Below are 19,553 nucleotides of genomic sequence, written 5' to 3' on the forward strand. Positions count from 1 at the left end.
CAGAAGGTTTCTGGTGCCACAAACGGTAGGACTGGCACAACTGAAAGCACAAAACAGCTTAACACCTTAGATTAAATTGTGTTGTTTCCATTAGTAAAAATGGGTAAATATTTTGTCATATTTACCACTATTCCTTTAAATTTTAGCCCAAAGAAAAAAAATGGTTCTATTTTTACATTAACTAAAAATATTATTAATTTACTTTATACTACTAATACATAGTCTAAACATAGAGAGCCTTAAACCAGGCAATTTTGATTTATGTTAACCAAGACAAAATATTTCATTTAGGGCTTAATACGCACAGTGATGTAAAAATGACACCTACATATCAACCTGACTCTCACCAGATGGATGTAGTTCCGCAGAGCTCCACACGGCTCCTCACATCCATCTGGAATCGCTCCAAGGGACGGATTTCAATACCACATAAAATAGACGAGCCAATCAGGATCGCCAGGCGGGATTTTTGTAGCTGTGACGTATCAGAGAAGCGACTGTTTGGATTCAGACAACAATGGCGAATCACAGTGAGGAAGCAAGCGGTAACATCGATGCTGCTATTTCATTAGTGTTGTCAACTCTATGGAATATTAATTATTTAAAAGGACACGAGAGACCGGCGTTGAAGGTTTTTGACAGTGGAAATAATGTTTTCGCCCCATCACCCAACCAGGTTTGGCAAGAGCTTGTAGCACGTCAGTGAAGATGAAGGACAAGTGGTTTATCCAATCATATGCAAGGATTTTTGATAAGGCCCCCACCTTCTAAAATACATGTCCAATGGATGAATCCCAGATGGATGTGTGGAGCACTGCGGAACGAAATCCATCCAGCGAGAGTCAGGTTACCAACATGTAGCTTTAGTGATAAAATCCGATGAAATTGAATTTAACCTAGAATTTCGTGCTAACATTTTCCAATGCTTGTAAAGAGATATGACAAGACTTTACATCAACCCCTCCCTAAAAAGCTTGAGATGTTTGCAAACTTATATAGACTGATTCAATAAAGAAGTTGGCCTGTTTTTCACATGGAAATAATGTGTGCAGACCAGAGAACCAAATCATATTCTATACATTTAAATGTAGATCCAGCCTTATTTATCTATACTTAAATAACTTAATTTATCTATACCTCAAGTGTAATGGGCTAGACACACAAGAAGCGAAGTCGCTCCCTCTCCAGTTGTTTCCTATGGAACTTGTGCAATGAGACGAGAGTCACCTGCCCTCCTCCGGCCTAGCGACAGGTGAAATTTGTGCCCGTAAAATTTTGAGCTTCTACAAGTAGTCCCGCACACACGGGCTTGTGATGAAACACAACAAAGTTGAAAAATGTCCAACTTTTGTTGCGGCAAAGGTTGCTCTGGCTGTGAATTTTTCTGGACCAGCCTTAAGGTCCACCATGAAATGATTATATTCTCCATGCTGTTCATTGTCCGTGATAAGGCATGAATCCAAGGCTGTTTTTTCTTTTGTAGGGTAGACATAAAAGCAAGATTTCAGTCAATTCCAGCTAAATCTTCTGACTCGTCATCCTTGTCTGTCACGGACTCCTTTGAAAATGTGGAAATGACACTAATTCCATAACCAATCAAATATCTGGGAGGCAAGCAACCCTAGAGCGTGATTCAAAATGCTGCCGTCACCGTTGTATCCTGTGTGTTGGGTTTCACCGTGATGGCGATGACACCCATCTGTCGCTGTCGTCTGTCACTTCCCGTGTGTCGAACCCATAACTCACCCTGATGTAAGGGCATAACCCCGCCCTAGATACATTTTGAGAAATGCCACCACAGTGGGCGGTTCCAAGAGACACGGATGGGTCATGGAAGTTTTAAGCAGTGCTGTTTGCTTGGGCGGTCAAGATAAGAGAAAGTGACCTGATTAAACATGGAGTGACCACGACAAAATCTGGTGGTTTTGCCACAAAACAGTCTTCTGAGATATGGGATTTTTCACCCCCCAAAACACAGAGCTATGGTGACAAAAGTGTGTGCTGCTTGAACCAGTAGGAAAATTCAATTGCAATACCCGAAGAGGGCAGCACTAAGACGGTTTTAAGACAAATATAAAACTAACCAAATAAATTACAAAAATGCACTGTAGCATTAATGTAGTACCCTTAAGACCCAATTTATACAGTTTATCAGCAAAAATGTTGATTTTGGGGTCAGTTCCACTTTAAGTAACATGCTTTGAGGACAAAAAGCTCTAAAATATTTCATGTCTCCTCACTGTTGACAACTATGATGCACGTTCACAATGTACACTTGAGCAAGATTTTGTTGCAAGGCTCTGAATATAAATAGAACACCATTAAAAGAATAACAGGATAAATATAATTAGAGAATATAAACTGGCAGAGTTTCACAACAGGAGTCTCTGTTCCTGTGTAACATGATTTCATCTGCTCACGTCTGTGGTGGTGGCAGTCTGATACTCCACATTATGATGTAGCATAGATTTTCCTTAAAACTCAGATGTGGATTAGTAGGCCAGGCAAGCTTGTTTTGCTGTTCACAAGGAGGTCTGGTACTGACCTGCTAAATTAAAATAAGATCAAAGACTTCCACTTTCAAGATTTCAGTTTAATGAAAGCATATGTATCTTAAAAGCTTCAGCTAGCACCTCTGTATCAAGAGTATTTTACCATAATGCAACCCATGGACACCGATGCAGATATCTGCACCTTTTAGCAACATCCTCCACGGTGCTGTTTCTATCAGGCTGCACGTGTAGAACCCAACATCCATTATTTTTCCCAAAAACAAGCTGCATCCTGGACTCACCTGAACACAAACTGGTCCTACTGAAATTATCTTGCACCCAGAAAAATCAACTTAAGTTGATTTAGACCGACTACAATGACATCACTAAATGCAGTCACAGACTATATTGAATAGCAAAGGCTTTCCAAGATACTGAACTCGTGCTGTCATATTGATCATGGTGACGTGGCAGTTTTTCCATGCTGTATAAATTGGGAGCTTCCGATTTCACACTAGGATTTTGGTGGACAAAGTGTGACGTTTCCCAGACCTGAAATCTTTTTTTCCTAAATGTCAGTGTCTCTAAGTGCCTCACCCTAACCCAGAAGGAAGCAACTAATTTACCAATTAAAATAAAGCTTTTGTTTGTTATGTGTAAAAAGTAACAGTTGCATTTTTGGCCTCAGATATGGAAAATAAATAATAATAAAATCAGGCACAGCCAGGACATATAAATGTGGTATACCACAGAACAACAAACTAATGTGAGGTACAAGAATCCCAATATTTTAGGAATCTACACAAACGCTCCCTTCTCACATAAGATATAAATAAATACTTTAATATAAGGTTTTTTAGTAGTTAAGAAAGAGCTATTTCCATTTCTAAAATGTAGTTCATCTTTAATATAATGAGCATGTATGGTCACAGTAATATTAACATACAGTCTTTGTAAAGTCCAGAAGTTTAATACGGGAATGATCTTTAGCAGGAACTGTTGGCTAATACGGAGTTCATTTTAAAATTGTTCCATTATACTGTGGTAAAGATGCAGCCATTGTAAAAGAGCAGGTATTTGTCTCTTGACTCTGGATTAAAAAATTATTGTATTCAAGGTAAAGTGTGCTGGTGATTTGGGTCCTGCATCATTGCAACCTCTTGTAGTTTTAGTGGTTTCATACCCACTTTTTTCAGGGAGGGAAAGGAGCCGTCTTGTGCAGGACATTACATACCAACCACGGACCACGTCAGACCATTACTGGGATTGTTTCACACCCACTTAGACAACTGATAAATTAAACTATTTTCTATACGCTAAAGTGAGAAAATTAGGTTACCTGACTCCAATATGATTCACTAGAGGAAGGATGATCAGACTTTTTATGGTTTGATCTGGAATCATATGATCCTTCATATTTATGAGAATCAGCTGACCCAAACAGCACTCAGAACTACAGTCAATGGGAACGTTTACAGACCAGTCATTGCAAATGTATTACAGAGCCTTTAGAAATCAATTTACAGTTGAATTTCAATTTTCATGAAATGTAAGCATTGTTATGATCATTAATATTTATGATTCATCAAAATACTTGACTAAAAAGAAAATAAATCAATGCAAAATGGTTAGAATACCTGACCAGAAATTGGTTTGCTTACAGGTTTGAAATGGACATGGGATGGAATATGCAATGTGTAGTTAAGAACTGGTGAAAAGGTCAATTAACTGTCAGGCAAAATGAATGCAAGCACCAGATTCATGCTGGAATCATACTGTGATCTTTTCACCTGCGAAAACAGAAGATTACGTTTCTGACAAGTCAGTTCTAAGATACCATTTTATAAGTTCATAATATTTCCATAGAGCAATGACAGCCCGCTCACTGTCAGATTTGGGCCAAATTATCAGCCCAGAGAAGTTCCCTCACATTTGAACTTGTCAATGAAAAACTCCTGGACTTTAAAGTTAAGATCTACAACCATAGATAATGAATTTGTTATTTACAAAGGAGGAATTAGTTGCTAATGAATTAGCAACTTATTTCTCCTTTGTAAATAACAAGTCAAACAGCATTGAAGTGATATTACAAGATGTTTGGGACAATTTCCAATCCCTTTGTCTGATTAATAGATAATTGGTCTATGTTCCTTTTACTTGAATCTTTACCTGTTCGGGAGCCAGGCAAGGTCAGCTGAGAGGTCATATTTGAGACACCAAATAGGATCCAAATGTTAATGAAGAGAGCCGTCCTCTGGTTTGCTTCAGGAAATATGGGTCTCTAGCTTCCAGTCCACCTGGTAAGACAGTCCTCAGCTCACCTTCTCATATACATCCGTTAACGTTGTCCTCCTTATGGATTGTTTCCTAGCTGAGCAGTAGCTAACAGAATATAGTTTTGTAGATGCTTCACCTTTTAGTTGATCAGAAAAGCAACAAAAATCTCCAAAGCAACAGTGGGTAGGAGGCTTTTAAGAGGGTTGACACACACCACAGGGCTCTCTAGTACTCACCCCCCATGCACACACTCTTGTGCTCACATGCCACAAAACACCAACATAACTTGTACATGACTCTCTAAAGAATGCAACATCAGTGCCTTACTAACTGCCCCTCTCAAACATTTAATGCTGGTTGGTATTTATCCCAAACAGAATGAGGAACGGAAAAAAAGCACAAAGTGTATCACACATAATTCACAGTCACTTCAGCTTGCAAGCACAAGCACATACTGTACTCACTCACACACTCACTCACTCACTCACTCACTCACTCGCACACACAGCTTGGAGTTCTCCAGCTCTAATCAGCTTACAGCTTTCCGACTTTATGGCCGCAAAATATTCACAAACAAATTTCATACCTTTTCACATCCACATCCACATCTATATGGATATACCTGATCATATGCCTCTTGATACGGTGTGAAAAAAGTAGTAAATAGGTTTAATGCAGGTTTTCCAGTGGGAAGGCCTCATACAATTTGCTTTTAAACAGGTGATTAGTCACACACCAAATGTGCAAAATAAAACAAGGACAGAAGCTCCTTTTCTACATGAAGGCCTTATCTACAACACAAAGCAGATTTGGAGCACCACTTGACTACAGTCTGCAAAAACAGTACAGTGATGAACTAAACACATGGCCCCCGTGCCCCAGGGTGTCATAGCTACCACCGACCTGAAACAGGGCATTATTCCACAATCTCAGTCATCATCTCAACTTGCAAGTTGCAGCATATCAGTAGTAAGGTGGATTTGATTGACTTGCACAGCCACAAAATGGATAGGACTGTACATTTAAATTCATGTGGTTGTTCTCTATCATCAAACAACCATTTAAAGAGACTAGAGTTATGACACAAGAATCCTCAACCTTTGTATGGGCTCCTTTCTCATTTTTGTCTAAATGTGAGAAGGTATTAATAGCCTGTTACAGGGGAGATTGGGCAGCAAATACATGGGTGTAAACCAAGGTGTCTTTAACGACAATAGATCCAACAAAGTTCACCGGTGACCTTGGAAATATGACAGCAAATAACTAAACCTGGTAAGTATACAGCATATACTGGTAAATGACATTAGTGGAATAAAGACCAGCTGTCCATTAAGTAAATGGTATTGGCTAAGAGAGGGCCAGAAGATGGGGTAACTGAGGGAGGCCGACTGGGGGAAACTAATGAACAAAGAACAAAAACGGAAACAAAGAGACAATAACTAAGGAGAGCATAACCAAACAAAAGAGTGATAAAAGTACCAACAAAGCACAAACTGAGAAATCAAAACCAAAGTCTTTAATTTTAGAATTTCTCCACTTATAAATATGCATGACATAATGATTTTGTTTAGTAACTTTAAAAAAAAATGTTATGTCTGATTCCTATGTTTAATGTGTGTAAGTAACCGGGCCAGCCAGATTGATAATGTGTAGCATTCATTTCGCACATTATCAATGTGGGACTCCTACACTTGAATCCGTTCGAGAAAAGGAGGGAGATTCAGCAGAGCTCTCTGAGCTGATTGGGTGAAGCGACACCTAGAACCGCCTACCAAAGGTTGGTTTTAACTAGTATTGCGCCGATGCCGTTTTTTGGCCCCAATACCGATACCCGATACCTGGCTGTGCAGTATTGGCCGATACCAATTCCATACCGATACCATCTGTTTGATACTGTTGTGTGTGTGTATATATGAAGAACAGCATACTACTTGGATGTAAAATAATTGCTGGCTTTGTCAAACTGCTACCTTTGTAAAGCAGGAAAAAGACTAATACAAAGTGAATCCAGTAGAACTAGTGAGTATCGGGAAAAAGAAGGCTGCATTCAAGTGACATACAAACATCAAGATGGTATCGGTGCCCTATTAGTTGGTACTCGCCGATACCGATACCACCATTCTAGTGCGGTATCGGCGCCCCGGCCGATACTGGTATCGGTATCGGTGCAATACTAGTTTTAACCAATCACTGTTATGTTTCCTGCTGACGAACCCGATATTCAGCCGGAGATACATTTAAAAGGTTTATTGGGAAGATGAGTGGTGGCAGGTTAGGCAGATAAACAGAACCAGATTTGGCAGATGAATCTTGGCTGAATGAGCAGGCAGGCAGGGATGAGCATGAGACCAGAACAGGTGTTGTAGGTCAGGAAACCACAAGAACGAGCAGAGCAAACGGCAGAGACTCACGGAGAAACTGGCAAGGCTGCAGCACGCAGGCATAGGCAACTTAGCTGGAGAGTCCTGCTGGCTGAGCACACAGGATCTGGTAAAGCAGGGTACATCAAACAGGGCGATCCGTCATGAGAGGCGAAGTGAGGTGTCTTTCTGGCGGGGATGAGTTGGCTGAGGCGGGTATATTTGGGTTGGTGAACAGGTGAAGAGAATAATCTAATTACTGACAGCAGGTGGAGTTGATGTGGGCTAATTGACTGGGGCAGAGCTGATAGGATAATGGCAGGTAGCTAAGAGGTGACAGGCCGAAGAAAAGTCCAAAAGCAAAACAAACAAAACCCAAATCATAACAATCACAGTATTAAATTAAAATGTAAGCAGAAGGCATTATGAGAAACCACAAGAAGGCAAGCTACTCAAGGCACTTCTTGCCATTCTTTCTGAGATGAAATTGTGGATTCCTACAAAACAGATGGGATAGCAGCAGCTATGTTGCCCTCCTGCCCTGCCATTTTTATGTTAGTTTGGCTGTGGGCTCGTTAGGTTTTGCTTTTGTCGCACCACTATGTGCTGTGTTATGCAATAAAATTCATGGCCGCTCAGACTACAGCTCCTGGCATGCAACACGGCTTAAACTCTGACTCACAGCATGTCTGCGACTCCACCTACTAGGTTCAAAAGCTGCAGCGCAGATCAGCTCGGTCTCTTTCTCGCAGCATCTGCTGTAATGAAGAGACGTTCCCTGATTGCCACGGAGTCCGGGGCCTGGAGGGGGAGCTGGCCACCTGGTCGGGGTCTTGGCTGGGGGTGAACGTTGTGTCCCTGGTCTGGGCTGGGGCTGGTACTTTTGCTCTCCCCTGGAATAAGGGGTGGATGGGTGGGGTGGGGAAGGGGGTTTAAGTATGGAGGGCAGGGTGTGGGGGAGGTAGAACCTCAGGGTTTGTGGGGTGAGTTCTCGTTGCTTGGCCCTTTCGCCTGGTCTGGGATCAGGGTGGGGGGTTAGGACAGGAGCATGGACTGGGTAGATTGTGTTGTGGTGTGCCCCCCCCCCCCTTCATCTTGATGTTGGGGTTCACCTCCCGGGTCCGGGGGCTGGTTACTCCTCCTGGAGGCTGATGTCTGCACCTAGGAATATAGGATGTGTGTGGTGAGTGTGTGTATCACGTCCCCCTTTTTTGTGGTAGGAGTGTTTGCATGTTCGCAGGGGCACTAGGGTAACCTGACAAAAGCCAGCTGTATGTTGCTTCGCCTAGCTCCACTCACATACATCTGGGACACCGCCGGTAGAAAGTGATTTCTCCAACCAATTTTATGGTCTGGCCAATCAGGACGCAGGGCTGGCATTTCATAGATGTGACGTAGTGGAGACGCGACCATGACGTGAGACTGTTTTGATAGCAATGGCGGCTCGTTGAGGAAGCAAGCGTTAACATTGATGCTGCTATTTCTTCCGTGTTGTCCAATCTACCTAATATTGTTTCATTAAAAGAACATCAGAGAACGCCTCTGAAGGCTTTTGTTGGTGGAAACCATGTTTTCGCCCTTCTCCCGACCGGATTTGGCAAGTTTTGTTTTCCGGGGCGCGTCCGCTGCAGACGCGGACGTGCCCCGGAGCGGTTAGCGGTTAGCCCGGGATCGACTCCGACCCGCGGCGCTTTGCCGCCTGTCTTCCACCCTCTTCCTGTCAGCTCACTGTCAATAAAACGCGTGCCACTAGAGCCGCAAACACATTATTAATTTTATTTTTTATTTTTTTCCTGCGTCGCTATCATCAGCGTCACGGGTTAGCTTCGGTGTGAGTGGTTGAAATAGCACGTCGATAAAGATGACAGACAAGTGGCTTATCCAATCATATGCAAGAATTTGTGATAAGGCCCAGCCTTCAGTAAAGGCAATTCCTATGGCGGTGTCCCAGATGTATGTGAGTGGAGCTAGGCGGAGCAACATACAGCTGGCTTTTGTCAGGTTAGCACTAGGGTGGGAAAGTGTGAATGTGACTGTGTTCTACATGGTTTTCTGTTTATCTCTTTGTCAGGCTGGGTTTGAACTGCTCCCTCTCCTGGGACATTTCAGGTATCCACTAAGTGTGGAGCCCATCCCCCCATCCTTCTCTCCTCCGTTGGCAAGCTCCTTGGCTCCCTGGTGCGTTGGTGGTTCTCGGTGTCCGGGGTGAGTGCCGCTCACTCCTGGCAGCTGCTCAGTGGGTCCTGGGCCCCTGTTGCTTTTTCAGGGGCCCCAGGCTCATCCCCACAGCTTCTGGGTGCTTTGACGTTGTGGCTCTTGGGAGGCTCTTGGGGGCCCATCTCTGCTCTTCCATCAGTGGGGGAGACAGCTTTCCCTGTGTTGGCCCCTGTTGGGTACCTTTGCTCTGGGGGTCCCTTCGTGCATCTGGGGTTCTGGTTCCATTGTTGTCTGCCTCGGTGCTCTGGGGGGGGGGGGGGCAGATCCTTGGCTCTTCACGACCACTATTGAACATTTTTGTTATGGAAAAACCTTACATCCACAAGTGCACTCTCGCAAACATCTACAGGTGCTTGGATTCAGGAACATATAGATTCACTTCGATACAGAAAACCATTCCATATTAAATCATAATGATTTATATTTTTCAGTGATGGTATCATGGTGTTGGTTGTTGTAATACTTTATCGGTTGGTTTTGCTGTTCTTTTTAAATCTCTTTGCAGGTGTAGAAGCAGACTCAAAGGATGTTGTGTCGCTCTCTCCCTTTCTTTTCCTCTTTCTCTTTCACATTTTCTCCCTTTTAGCATTTTGTCTCATCTGTTACTCTTCTTTATTTCTCTTTCACCTTCCTGTTTCGGTGTCCATTGACCATGAAATAGCCCCAGCATAAAATCTAATAAAGCTTCTTGCGTACATACATCAACCAGAGCAATATGGCGAAAGCAGTAAGTCCCCACTTGTGAAAGTAAAATCAGTTGAGCTCTTTTTGGCATTAAGACAACAATTCGTATTGCAACATTGCCAGACAGTACACAAAAACCCAAACAAACAACAACAACAACAAAAGAAGAGACATACCCCAAATCTCCTGGCACATTCCGTCTGGACCCATGATCGAACGACTTTTGCTGGACAAGAGCACGTCACCCCTTACCCTTTCCTAGGAGAGCTTAAAAGTCTTTAAGCTTGGAACCAAACTGACAAACATTTTCATTTCTCTGGTTCCCGGCGGATTTAGTTTGAAGCTCCCTGATGTTAGCCAGGTAGCCCATTATTTTTGACTTGGTCCGCCTCTTCACCACACCTTCCCTCATGGCTTGTGGAAGCTAACTGTCATTACCTTGTTCAGACGACAGTCGCTTTGTTTTCTTCCCCCTTGTGGCTTATGGGAGCTAACCGTTGTTAGCAGGATATCCTATTGTGTTACTCAGTCTGCCATCTTGAGGCTCTTTAGCTATAAGCTATTTTGAAGCTAACTGTTGTTAATGCCTAGCCATTGTCTTAGTGTTTGAAAAGCCATTCCACTACCTCTATGCCTTAACCAAAAAAAAAAATACTGTTTACATTACATGTAGTGCAGTCTTAATGGTGATTATTCAGTGTTTATTTAATGAGGCTTAATTAAGTGTGAAAATTACCGAAAGACTGCTACCTCCAAGTTTTTTTCCTTTGCTGATTTTTTATGTTGTGTGTTGTTTGATTTCAGAAGTTAGTGTGTTCACATAGTATTATTAAATAGAATAATTACTGTAATAGGGAATTATTGTTTTAATACATTTTAACTAGCTTAAGTGCAGTGGTTATTTTTATATCAATGATCGAATTGTCTCTAAGAGTTACGGAATCATCCCTTTTGAGTTAACAACACAGATATACATAGGGACATTTTCTTTTGCTTGTGGTTAATGATTAGTGATCAGTATTTCCAATAGCTCGTTATAATCATTAAAGACTAGTAGCCCTTATTCATAACCATTTGAATTTTTTTCGTTGTTGCTTACCTTTGACTAGAATAACACATTATTAATTATAATATCCAAATCTAATTATTTATAGTATTCATAATCAAATAGGTAAAATGGCACAATACCCACCTTAAACCTCAATACTGCAACATGAATAGCCTGAACCCTTTTTGGTTCAGACACAAAAGGTTGAAGCTATAGCGGTACAAGATGGATGCCTGTGTGTTTGTGAATGTACAAATACCATGAAAATTCATCTTGTGGGCAAAGTGTGTCAAATCTCTCTATGGCTTTCTTTTAGCACATTATATAATGAACCGCTGGATAAGATAAGATCAGTTTATTTGTCATTGCATGTTTTTATCAGCATTACAATGAAATTGTGTTGGTTCCCGGACTGAGAAATTAAATAAACAAAGATAAAATAATAATAAAGTAGGTAAAACTATGTCATAGACTGAACAATGGTGTCATAAGAATACTGACTGCACAGTCGATATCTCTGATTGCTTATTGAGGTTTTTGGCACTCCAAAGACAACAAAAAAATAACCGTCTACTGTGTGTGCTTTGTGCCTCTGTGGACTTGGATCCGTTATTAAAGATTTAGGAGCAGTTGAGCTGCGGTAACTAACCTGTGGGATCAAGGTGCCCATGCTGCCCTGTGCTGCCTCCATCGTCATTATAGCACTCCTCCTTGTCATGGTAATATTGTCTGTGTGAGGGTTCATGGTGTGCCTGGTGATCATAGTGTAAGTGTCGCGAGTCACGGTCAGCATCACTGGTGGAGGAGCGGTGCCTGCGCCTTTTCCGTCTGTGGGAAACTGGAACACCAATGTAGAATGGGTGGGCCTCTGAAAGGGAACAGGACAATATATAAGCACATCCTCACATTTCCGAAATGCCATCGTTCGGCTTTTAATGCTATTGTGCATTTAATTGTTATGTTCCCAGTACGTTTGTTTTCACATTCGTTCACTTGTCATGTCAGTTCCTGGGCGTTAAAAGTGCACCCTAAAACTTCTGAAAATTGAGGAAAAAGCCCTTGCTACTTTGCTCCTTTATTGCAATATATATATATATATATATATATATATATATATATATATATATATGTGTGTGTGTGTGTGTGTGTGTGTGTGTGTGTGTGTGTGTGTGTGTGTGTGTGTGTGTGTATGACATAGAGACTGAGTGGATCATGAAGACATTGTTACATTATCAAGATAGCAATCCTGGGCTAAACTCATCTCCTGACTCAAGTCTACCTTCTGTGTCTTTATGTCAGTCCCACCATTTTATTTAAATAGTTCACAATAAAGCCAGCTGAGGTAAACATAGACTATTTTCCTCTGTGCTGCTTGCAAAACCTTTTTTATGCCCTCTACATTGACCTAAAAAGTCTGAGTTTTCCTAAAATATATGGTGTTTTATAGCCATCCCTGTATGAGAGTAGTGTAGAGAGCAGCCGAAACACTGGTCTAAAAATTTGATGACCTACCAATGAAGTTAAAGTTAACTAAGCTGAAGAGGTTTTGTCTGCACAGCTTACAAGCCAAATTGTTACCAAGTCATGTCCTAGCATAGTGTAAACATGCCAAAGTCTCCTTAGCATGTTAGCAAGTTGCATGAACATGTCTTAAGCAACAGCTGGACTTTAAGTTTTATAAAGACTGTGCTGTATGTGTCAAGTGGGATATATCTTTAGAAAAGTGACTTAGTTAATGCATGTTCTAGGTAGCGTGTTGTCAGAACATTTTATAGGCATTATTTAACTAAGTCAACCCCATGTTGGAGCAGCATACTGAGGCTGATGTGAGGAAAAGATGATACTTGTGATCAATGCCTGCAGTAAACATAAATTAGAGCATTCTCAGGTTGGAAAATCAACTCAACATACTTTATAACCGAGAATAGACAACTCCAGATTTATTTTTGTCTATTTTAAGGCTGCTGTGAAAAGTCATTGTGTGACACTGATTGGTCCTCTGATTGATCCGAAATGGGAAAGTTGATGCAGCCGCCCACATTTTGTTTCATAGAGAGTCAAATTAGCCAGTAGGTATTGCCAATGTCAACTGAAGTGTTCTGAGCGCTTCATTTTATACCTCAGCAGATGGTTCACATTCAGAAAATAAACATAAAAACGATGGATGAATGCCTTGATGTTTAGGTGATCAAATAAATCTGTCTTTGGTGTGATTAATACACAAGCTTCTAGGCCTCTCAGTAAAATGATTTGGTTATATTGTGCTAATTTTGCCCTCTGTCCTTTCCAAACGACTCCTGTTGAATAAATAAACTAAACCTATAATGTCATTCCATCAAAAACCACAGTGGATGTTTTTTTTTAATAGTTGATGTTATCCTTCAATACATATTACTAATTTCCAAAATGAAGCCACAGCTGACCAGGAAACACAACAGTGGGCTCGGAGCTTCATTCTGCCTCACCATCATCATCATCATAGTGCCTGTGGCCTCTACTCTTTCCCCGCTGCCAGTCATGGTGGTCCATCCTGAAACATAGATTCAAAATCAGAAGGTTACAACGAAGAAAGCGAATGAGATATAGTCCGGGGAATCCTCCTGGCCGTACAGTAGCTCTGACTGTATCGCAGGACCCAGCGCCCCACATGGCAACACATGTGCCATCACGAACCGACGCATCAATAACCGACAGAAGGGAAAACTCGATAGAAAACGCCAGCAAGCCTCAAGGACCCTAATGCTGTTCAGAAGAAAAGTCAGCTCAGGATTCCCAGCATTACTACCAATCTGCTCCTAAACCAGTCTGAATACAGCTATGACTCGTAATCCTAATCTGTAATAACCATTATGAAACCAAAGAGCACTTTGTTACCAGTTCACTCCTGTAAATCAACAGGAAAAACAAAAAGCTTAAAAACATGTTTATTGTGTTGTGTAGGGATGAACTTTCTACTTCAAATACAGATGCATGAATACGTAACACTCTTGCCAGTCACTTTGTGTTGAGTCATGTATATTCTTCTGCTTTGGATTTACATTTCTCTGGTGTCATTTCATTTGAATTTAGTTTTGTTTTGCAGTCGAACCGCTGAGTTCCCTCTGTCTTCCTGCTTTTCCCTTCTGTTGCACCCTATTGAAAATCAGCCTCCCACTCGTTCAGTGATCACAACCCCCACCCGGATACCGCTCACTTTAGTCAGCCGTTAGCCAGATCCCCCTGTTAGTTTCTGGCCAGGGCGGTTAAAGTCCCGTTGTCTGCCCCCTCTGTCTTTTATTTTTCTAAATTCATGCTTGAACATGGTCTTGCCTACATCCTGCTTATGTTTAGGTCTACCACCACTAATGACAAAACTAATGCTTGGTACAGCTGCTTCTTTCCGCTGTGTATTTAAGAAATGCCTTCTTGAAAGTCTCATTTTTGTGATAATTATTATTTGTGAATGTTTGTTTAGACAAAGGCAAGACATTTTGTAATCACGGTTTAATTTTTGCAATAAATAAACAGACCTGACTTTACCTGATCCTAGAGTTGTTTGCTGTGGGATGTTTGGTACTGATTATGTGCCAATTTGCCTCTTATGACATTGGTTTCTCATCCTGAAGCCTATTTAGAATAGTTTTCTAGGCTGATCAATATATGTCAGTTCAGATTGCTTCCAAGTTCCTGAAGCCTGATCACTGACTGTGAAGGACAGTCACATGGGTACTCTCCTCTCGGCACACAGAGCAAGGATAATCCTTCATACTGTCAGTGGGCCACCAGCGTGACTGCAACATCACAATCCTGTTAATACAAAGCTGGGTTAAAGTTTAGGGATGGTGAAGCAAACATTACCAATTCAAAACACTTGACGAACGAGCCATGCCATAATCAAAGTGGTCCTTTGTTGACTGTTTATCTAGTCGGACAGATCACTGGATCTCTCTTTTGTCTGTTCTTTATGAGTATACCATAAATGATAAATACCAAATATCAAACTGTCAATGCAATTGATTTTATTCCAATATTACCAGTAATAATATATTTTTTGTTTGTTAGTAAGAATTTGCACTAAATGTCCAATAAAGTTGACTGGTGTCAGCCAACATGTTTTTCCATCTTTTGGGCCTTATATTAACTTCTAAGTTTTATTGTTTTATTGTCCTTTCTAACCTTTCAACCGACAACTCTCGCTCCTATCATTAAGCCAGCTGCAACAACTCATGGGCGTCTAACTTTACAGCATTTTCCAAGCTTAGAACACATCTGAAAACTTCCCTTATAGGATTGCAACTCGAACGTAATTCTTTAATTGGTATTTGTTTATTTTATTTTTACCTTTGATTAAAAGATGCAAAGGTGTGTTTTTGAAGCTGGTGCTGATTCGTATCAGAGTTTGTCATTACAAACATGTAATGAGCTTCAGAGTTTTTATTTCTTTTTTTACATTTACTCTACAGTAAGTGGTTCTTTTTGCATAGTGGCCACTGGTAATACTACAGTAGATTATAAAAGCATCCAAACCCAATGAACATTACATTTACAAACATCAAACATGTACAACACTATCTGTGGTGAAAAACAAACACTGCATACAATAAGTTTTAAAACAGTTTCATACATCTGGTGATGGAGTTAAAAGTTTGTTAACTCACAACAGCCCGGGCTGCACATCAAAACACTTCTTTAAATATAAAGCGTCAATCATAAACCATAATGAAGTTAAAGACCTTAAAATTGTTTAAATTGATTTCTTACCTGAGGTGAGTGAACAAGCTGAGCTAACCTGACTGCAGGATCTTAATAAGTCAGCGGTGCCAAAAGTGCAGAATTCTAGCAATGAACGTATCTATTAGAAAAGAACGCTGCGACTGGACACAGACAGAACCACAGTGAGTGCCCAGAATATCTGTGTATTGAGTGCTTGATGTTCCTGCAGGGTATGTTTGTGTGTCTGTGTTTGTTATTGGAGGAACACGCGTGGAGTCCAATCAATTCACTCTGTCGAGCATCCATTCACATTTTCGGCCCTTTTTATGATGAGAAAGCCATTGATCTTGAAGGTAACTTCCCAAACTTTGTGCTAAAGCTGTGAAATGGCTGAAGGTTACTTGAAATAGAATAAAATAGAACGATTTGTCCTGCAATGGGGATATTCAGCTGCAAGTTAAATAGCCAGCACACATAATATAGTAATGATAATCATCTATACCTACTAATGTCATTGGGCTAACTGTAGGGTACTCACTGGCCATCGTGTTTTTGCCCTGTAACACCTAGAGAGAACCAACACATGCACAGGGAGAACAGGCAAACTCCCTGCTGAAAGACCCCAGGCAAGCATTTGAACCCAGGCCCTTCTTGCTCCAAGGCAACAGTGCTACTGTGCAGTCCACAATAATAATAAAACTAAAGTAAATTATAGATATTGCTTTTAAAATAACAGATTTTTCATATGTAATTTGATCAACAACATCATAAGTTATTAGGAGTTTTTTTTCTCCCACAGCAAGGTTTTTTAGGCATTAGCCTAAAAAAGAGAATAAGAAGGTACACCCTGATGCTAATAAACTAACCAACTGAATGAATAGTTAGATGCAATTGCAATGCCTTTAAAAGCTTTTGTATGTTTAGAATAATAACAAAATTGAAATAAAAATTATCCACATGAGCAGTTGGTGTCTCAGAAACCTTCAAAAAAGTTAAAGCTAAAGAAATCAACAGTGTTAGAGGTGCAATTATTGATATACCATTTGCCAGTTAAGAGCAGATTAATTTAAAACTTTTGACTCATCACAGTAGCAACAGTGTTTTTGTTTGTTTGTTTTACTGATAACACATAAAAATAACACAACCCTTGACATGGCTTCACTGCCCATAGAAAAGAAAATAAGCTTCAGCTTTTGATAAAAAATTTCAGTACGGAGCGTGAATTACTTCCCACATCTTTAGAGAAGGCAAGGCAAGCCAAGTTTATTTGTGGAGCACATTTCAGTAACAAGACAATTCAAAGTGCTGTACACAAACAGAACATGAGGAAAGAAAAAAAATAGAGAGGGAAGCACATTGCGGTGGAAAACATGGCAGTGGAGAATAGCAAACTGCATGTTTGTAGCAAGCATGTATAAACTATGGTGTTTAATGCTACTTGGACACTATGTTTTAAGAATATATTTAAGTCAGTATCACCTGAAAACATTATTCTTTGTTTCTTCATTACGTTTCAGAGTTTTGTTTTAATTTTTAATATCCCCTTTATAAATTACTCTCAAAACTATTCTCATCAAAGCCTGTTTGGGTTCCCAAGCTGAAAGCCTCGCTGGCAGGTTTGCCTTGCTGTACCTTGTCTCGCCACTAGATGGCTCCTCTCCCCTTTTATCAACGAGCAGCTGACGAGCCGAAGTCAAGCTGCTGTTGCAAAGAATCCAAAAACTAAACAAAAAGGACTGTGCTGGCCGTTTTCTGTGAATCACGCCTTAAGTAAGTCTTTATATATATTTCAAGAAAAGTTTTTGTTCAGTGCATTTGAAGAAGAAGAGTTTCAGTTTAAGCATCAGAGGCCAGTTATGAGGTAAATGGAAAATAAATATTTTTTTTTAAATTAAAAAAAAAATTTTTTTTTTTGGTCATCACAGCTTTTTTACATTCCAATGAAATGTGTCCTCTCCATTTAACCCATCCCTGAGGTTGCAGCAGGCCATCACCGTGCGGTGCTTGAGGAGCACACTGTAGTCAAGGGTCTTGCTCAGGGACCCTGAGTGGCAGTCTGTGGGATTCAAACTAGGGAACTTGCAGCCTCTTCAGGATGCAAGCACCCTGATTTAAGCACTTGGCCATCACTTCATCAGTTGATCAAGAACATATTTAAAATGTGTATGCCGCAGAAGAGGAAAACATTATGTCCCTCTGTTCAATTTAGTCTTCCGGTTCTGCAGTTTTTCACCTTTTGTGTTTGTTAAATTTTCTCTCAAGTCCAAAGAGACTTTTTTTTTCTACTCAGAAAGCAACAGAAGTAATCTGTTGTATTTATTTTTATTAATTCCTCAGATTGATTGCTGTTATTTCCCTCTGTAAAGGTGGATACTCACAATCTTGCGCTGTCTGCTTTTGTTGCTTGGTGTGTCTCTTCACCAAAATGTGTCAAAAGCTGAGAAAATTGTTATTTTAGGCAAAGCAAAACCAAGCCAAAACCTAGCATAAGACATGGTGAGGATACAGTAGTTGACCAGTTCAAATATTTGAGAAAGGTTTTGATAAACACGTAAAATTTTATGAATGAAAATATTATCCAAGGTCAGGATGAGGAGATTACATGTCCAGGATGGGAACTTAGACATCCCTCTCCACAGCAACACTCTCCAGCACAGTCTAGTGAACTCCAAGACGTTCCTGGAGTTTAAAACAATCCAGTCAGTTCTGGATGTTTGCTGAAAACTTCCAAAGGGAGGCACACAGGAGGCATCCGAGATGCCTGAACCACCTAAAGAGGGGTGCCCACAGTGCCGCCCCGGGGCCATTTGCAGCCCTGGATGGATTTCGAACGGCTCCCAGCTGCAATTTGAGAATGATTTGGTGGCTGATGCAGATGGAGACTTTCTTTTTATGATTAGGGCAAAATTTTATATCAACATACAAGTTAAAATCTTCTTACTAAGGAAAATGTTGTGTACAACACAACGTATCTGTGTTTAAATTCTCTTTAATTTCATAGAAAATAGAGCCACATAGATCCAATGACTTTTACTCAAAGGCAGACTTTAGGGCACCCAAATCTGCTGCTTTAGAAATCCATTTATTAACATTGAATAAATACAGCAAGAATATCCTATCCTAGTCTTGTTGCTGAAAATTTACACTTTTTTTTCGGTCGAGCACAAAAGAATTTGCTAACTGGATGAGCATCGTATAATAAGACCTAAACCTTTTTGAGTTTTGGCTATACAATGATTTACACATCCCGGTCCTACAGAAAGTCTGAGAAATTAGTTGCAAGCTCATATTTTGTGGAGAAGTTATGAAAAATGAAATACAACATACATTAATTGGCCCCTTTGTCAAATTTAGTCTGGATGCCCCTCCTGGAAGATGACTTGTCATTCAACCTCTGGAGCTGAGTCAAGCCATCCTTAGTAGGGAACTCCTTTCAGCTACTTGGTCCGGGATCTCGTCTTTTCTGTCATAATAATTATATAGTGACCATGAGTGAAATCAGGAAATAAGCCAACCTGTAACTCAAGAGCTTTTTCTTTTTAGCTCAACTCTTTCTTCACGATGACAGAACCGATCAGTGCCGGCTTTACTGCAGACGACGCCCCAATCTGTGTGTCCGACAGACAGATTTATTAGTTACAAAGCCAAAAGTCCTTTCCTGTCAGTGATAGAGTCTTAGCAGTCTTGTGTTGTCTTTTGTTGTTTTCTCTTATTTGCTGGATAGGTTACTTTTCTGTTAGGGACAAGAACACTATCAGACATGTAATTAAAGTGTGCTCAAAA

At 40.6% G+C, this 19,553-nt stretch overlaps 1 protein-coding gene across 9 annotated transcripts in view; it reads right to left on the minus strand.

Moving 5' to 3' along the window:
- Window positions 1-15,972, minus strand: part of slc4a5b (solute carrier family 4 member 5b) — a 58,824-nt gene extending 42,852 nt beyond the window's left edge. For 8 of the 9 annotated variants that reach the window (XR_004931561.1, XM_036140579.1, XM_036140578.1 and 5 more), the window contains exons 1-3: window positions 15,819-15,972; window positions 13,544-13,608; window positions 11,728-11,946 (exon numbers count right to left, since the gene is read on the minus strand). Coding sequence is in view for 8 of the 9 variants with exons in the window: in XM_036140579.1 (XP_035996472.1) it covers window positions 11,728-11,946; window positions 13,544-13,607 (283 nt within the window). In the remaining variant the exon portion in view is untranslated. Of the gene's footprint in view, window positions 1-4,661; window positions 5,123-11,727; window positions 11,947-13,543; window positions 13,609-15,818 lie in introns of those variants that run through there. The other variant, XM_036140580.1, reaches the window with a different exon arrangement.
- Window positions 15,973-19,553: the final 3,581 nt, after the last annotated feature.

The sequence above is a fragment of the Fundulus heteroclitus genome, chromosome 8 (assembly GCF_011125445.2).
Source record: "Fundulus heteroclitus isolate FHET01 chromosome 8, MU-UCD_Fhet_4.1, whole genome shotgun sequence".
NCBI lineage: Eukaryota > Metazoa > Chordata > Actinopteri > Cyprinodontiformes > Fundulidae > Fundulus > Fundulus heteroclitus.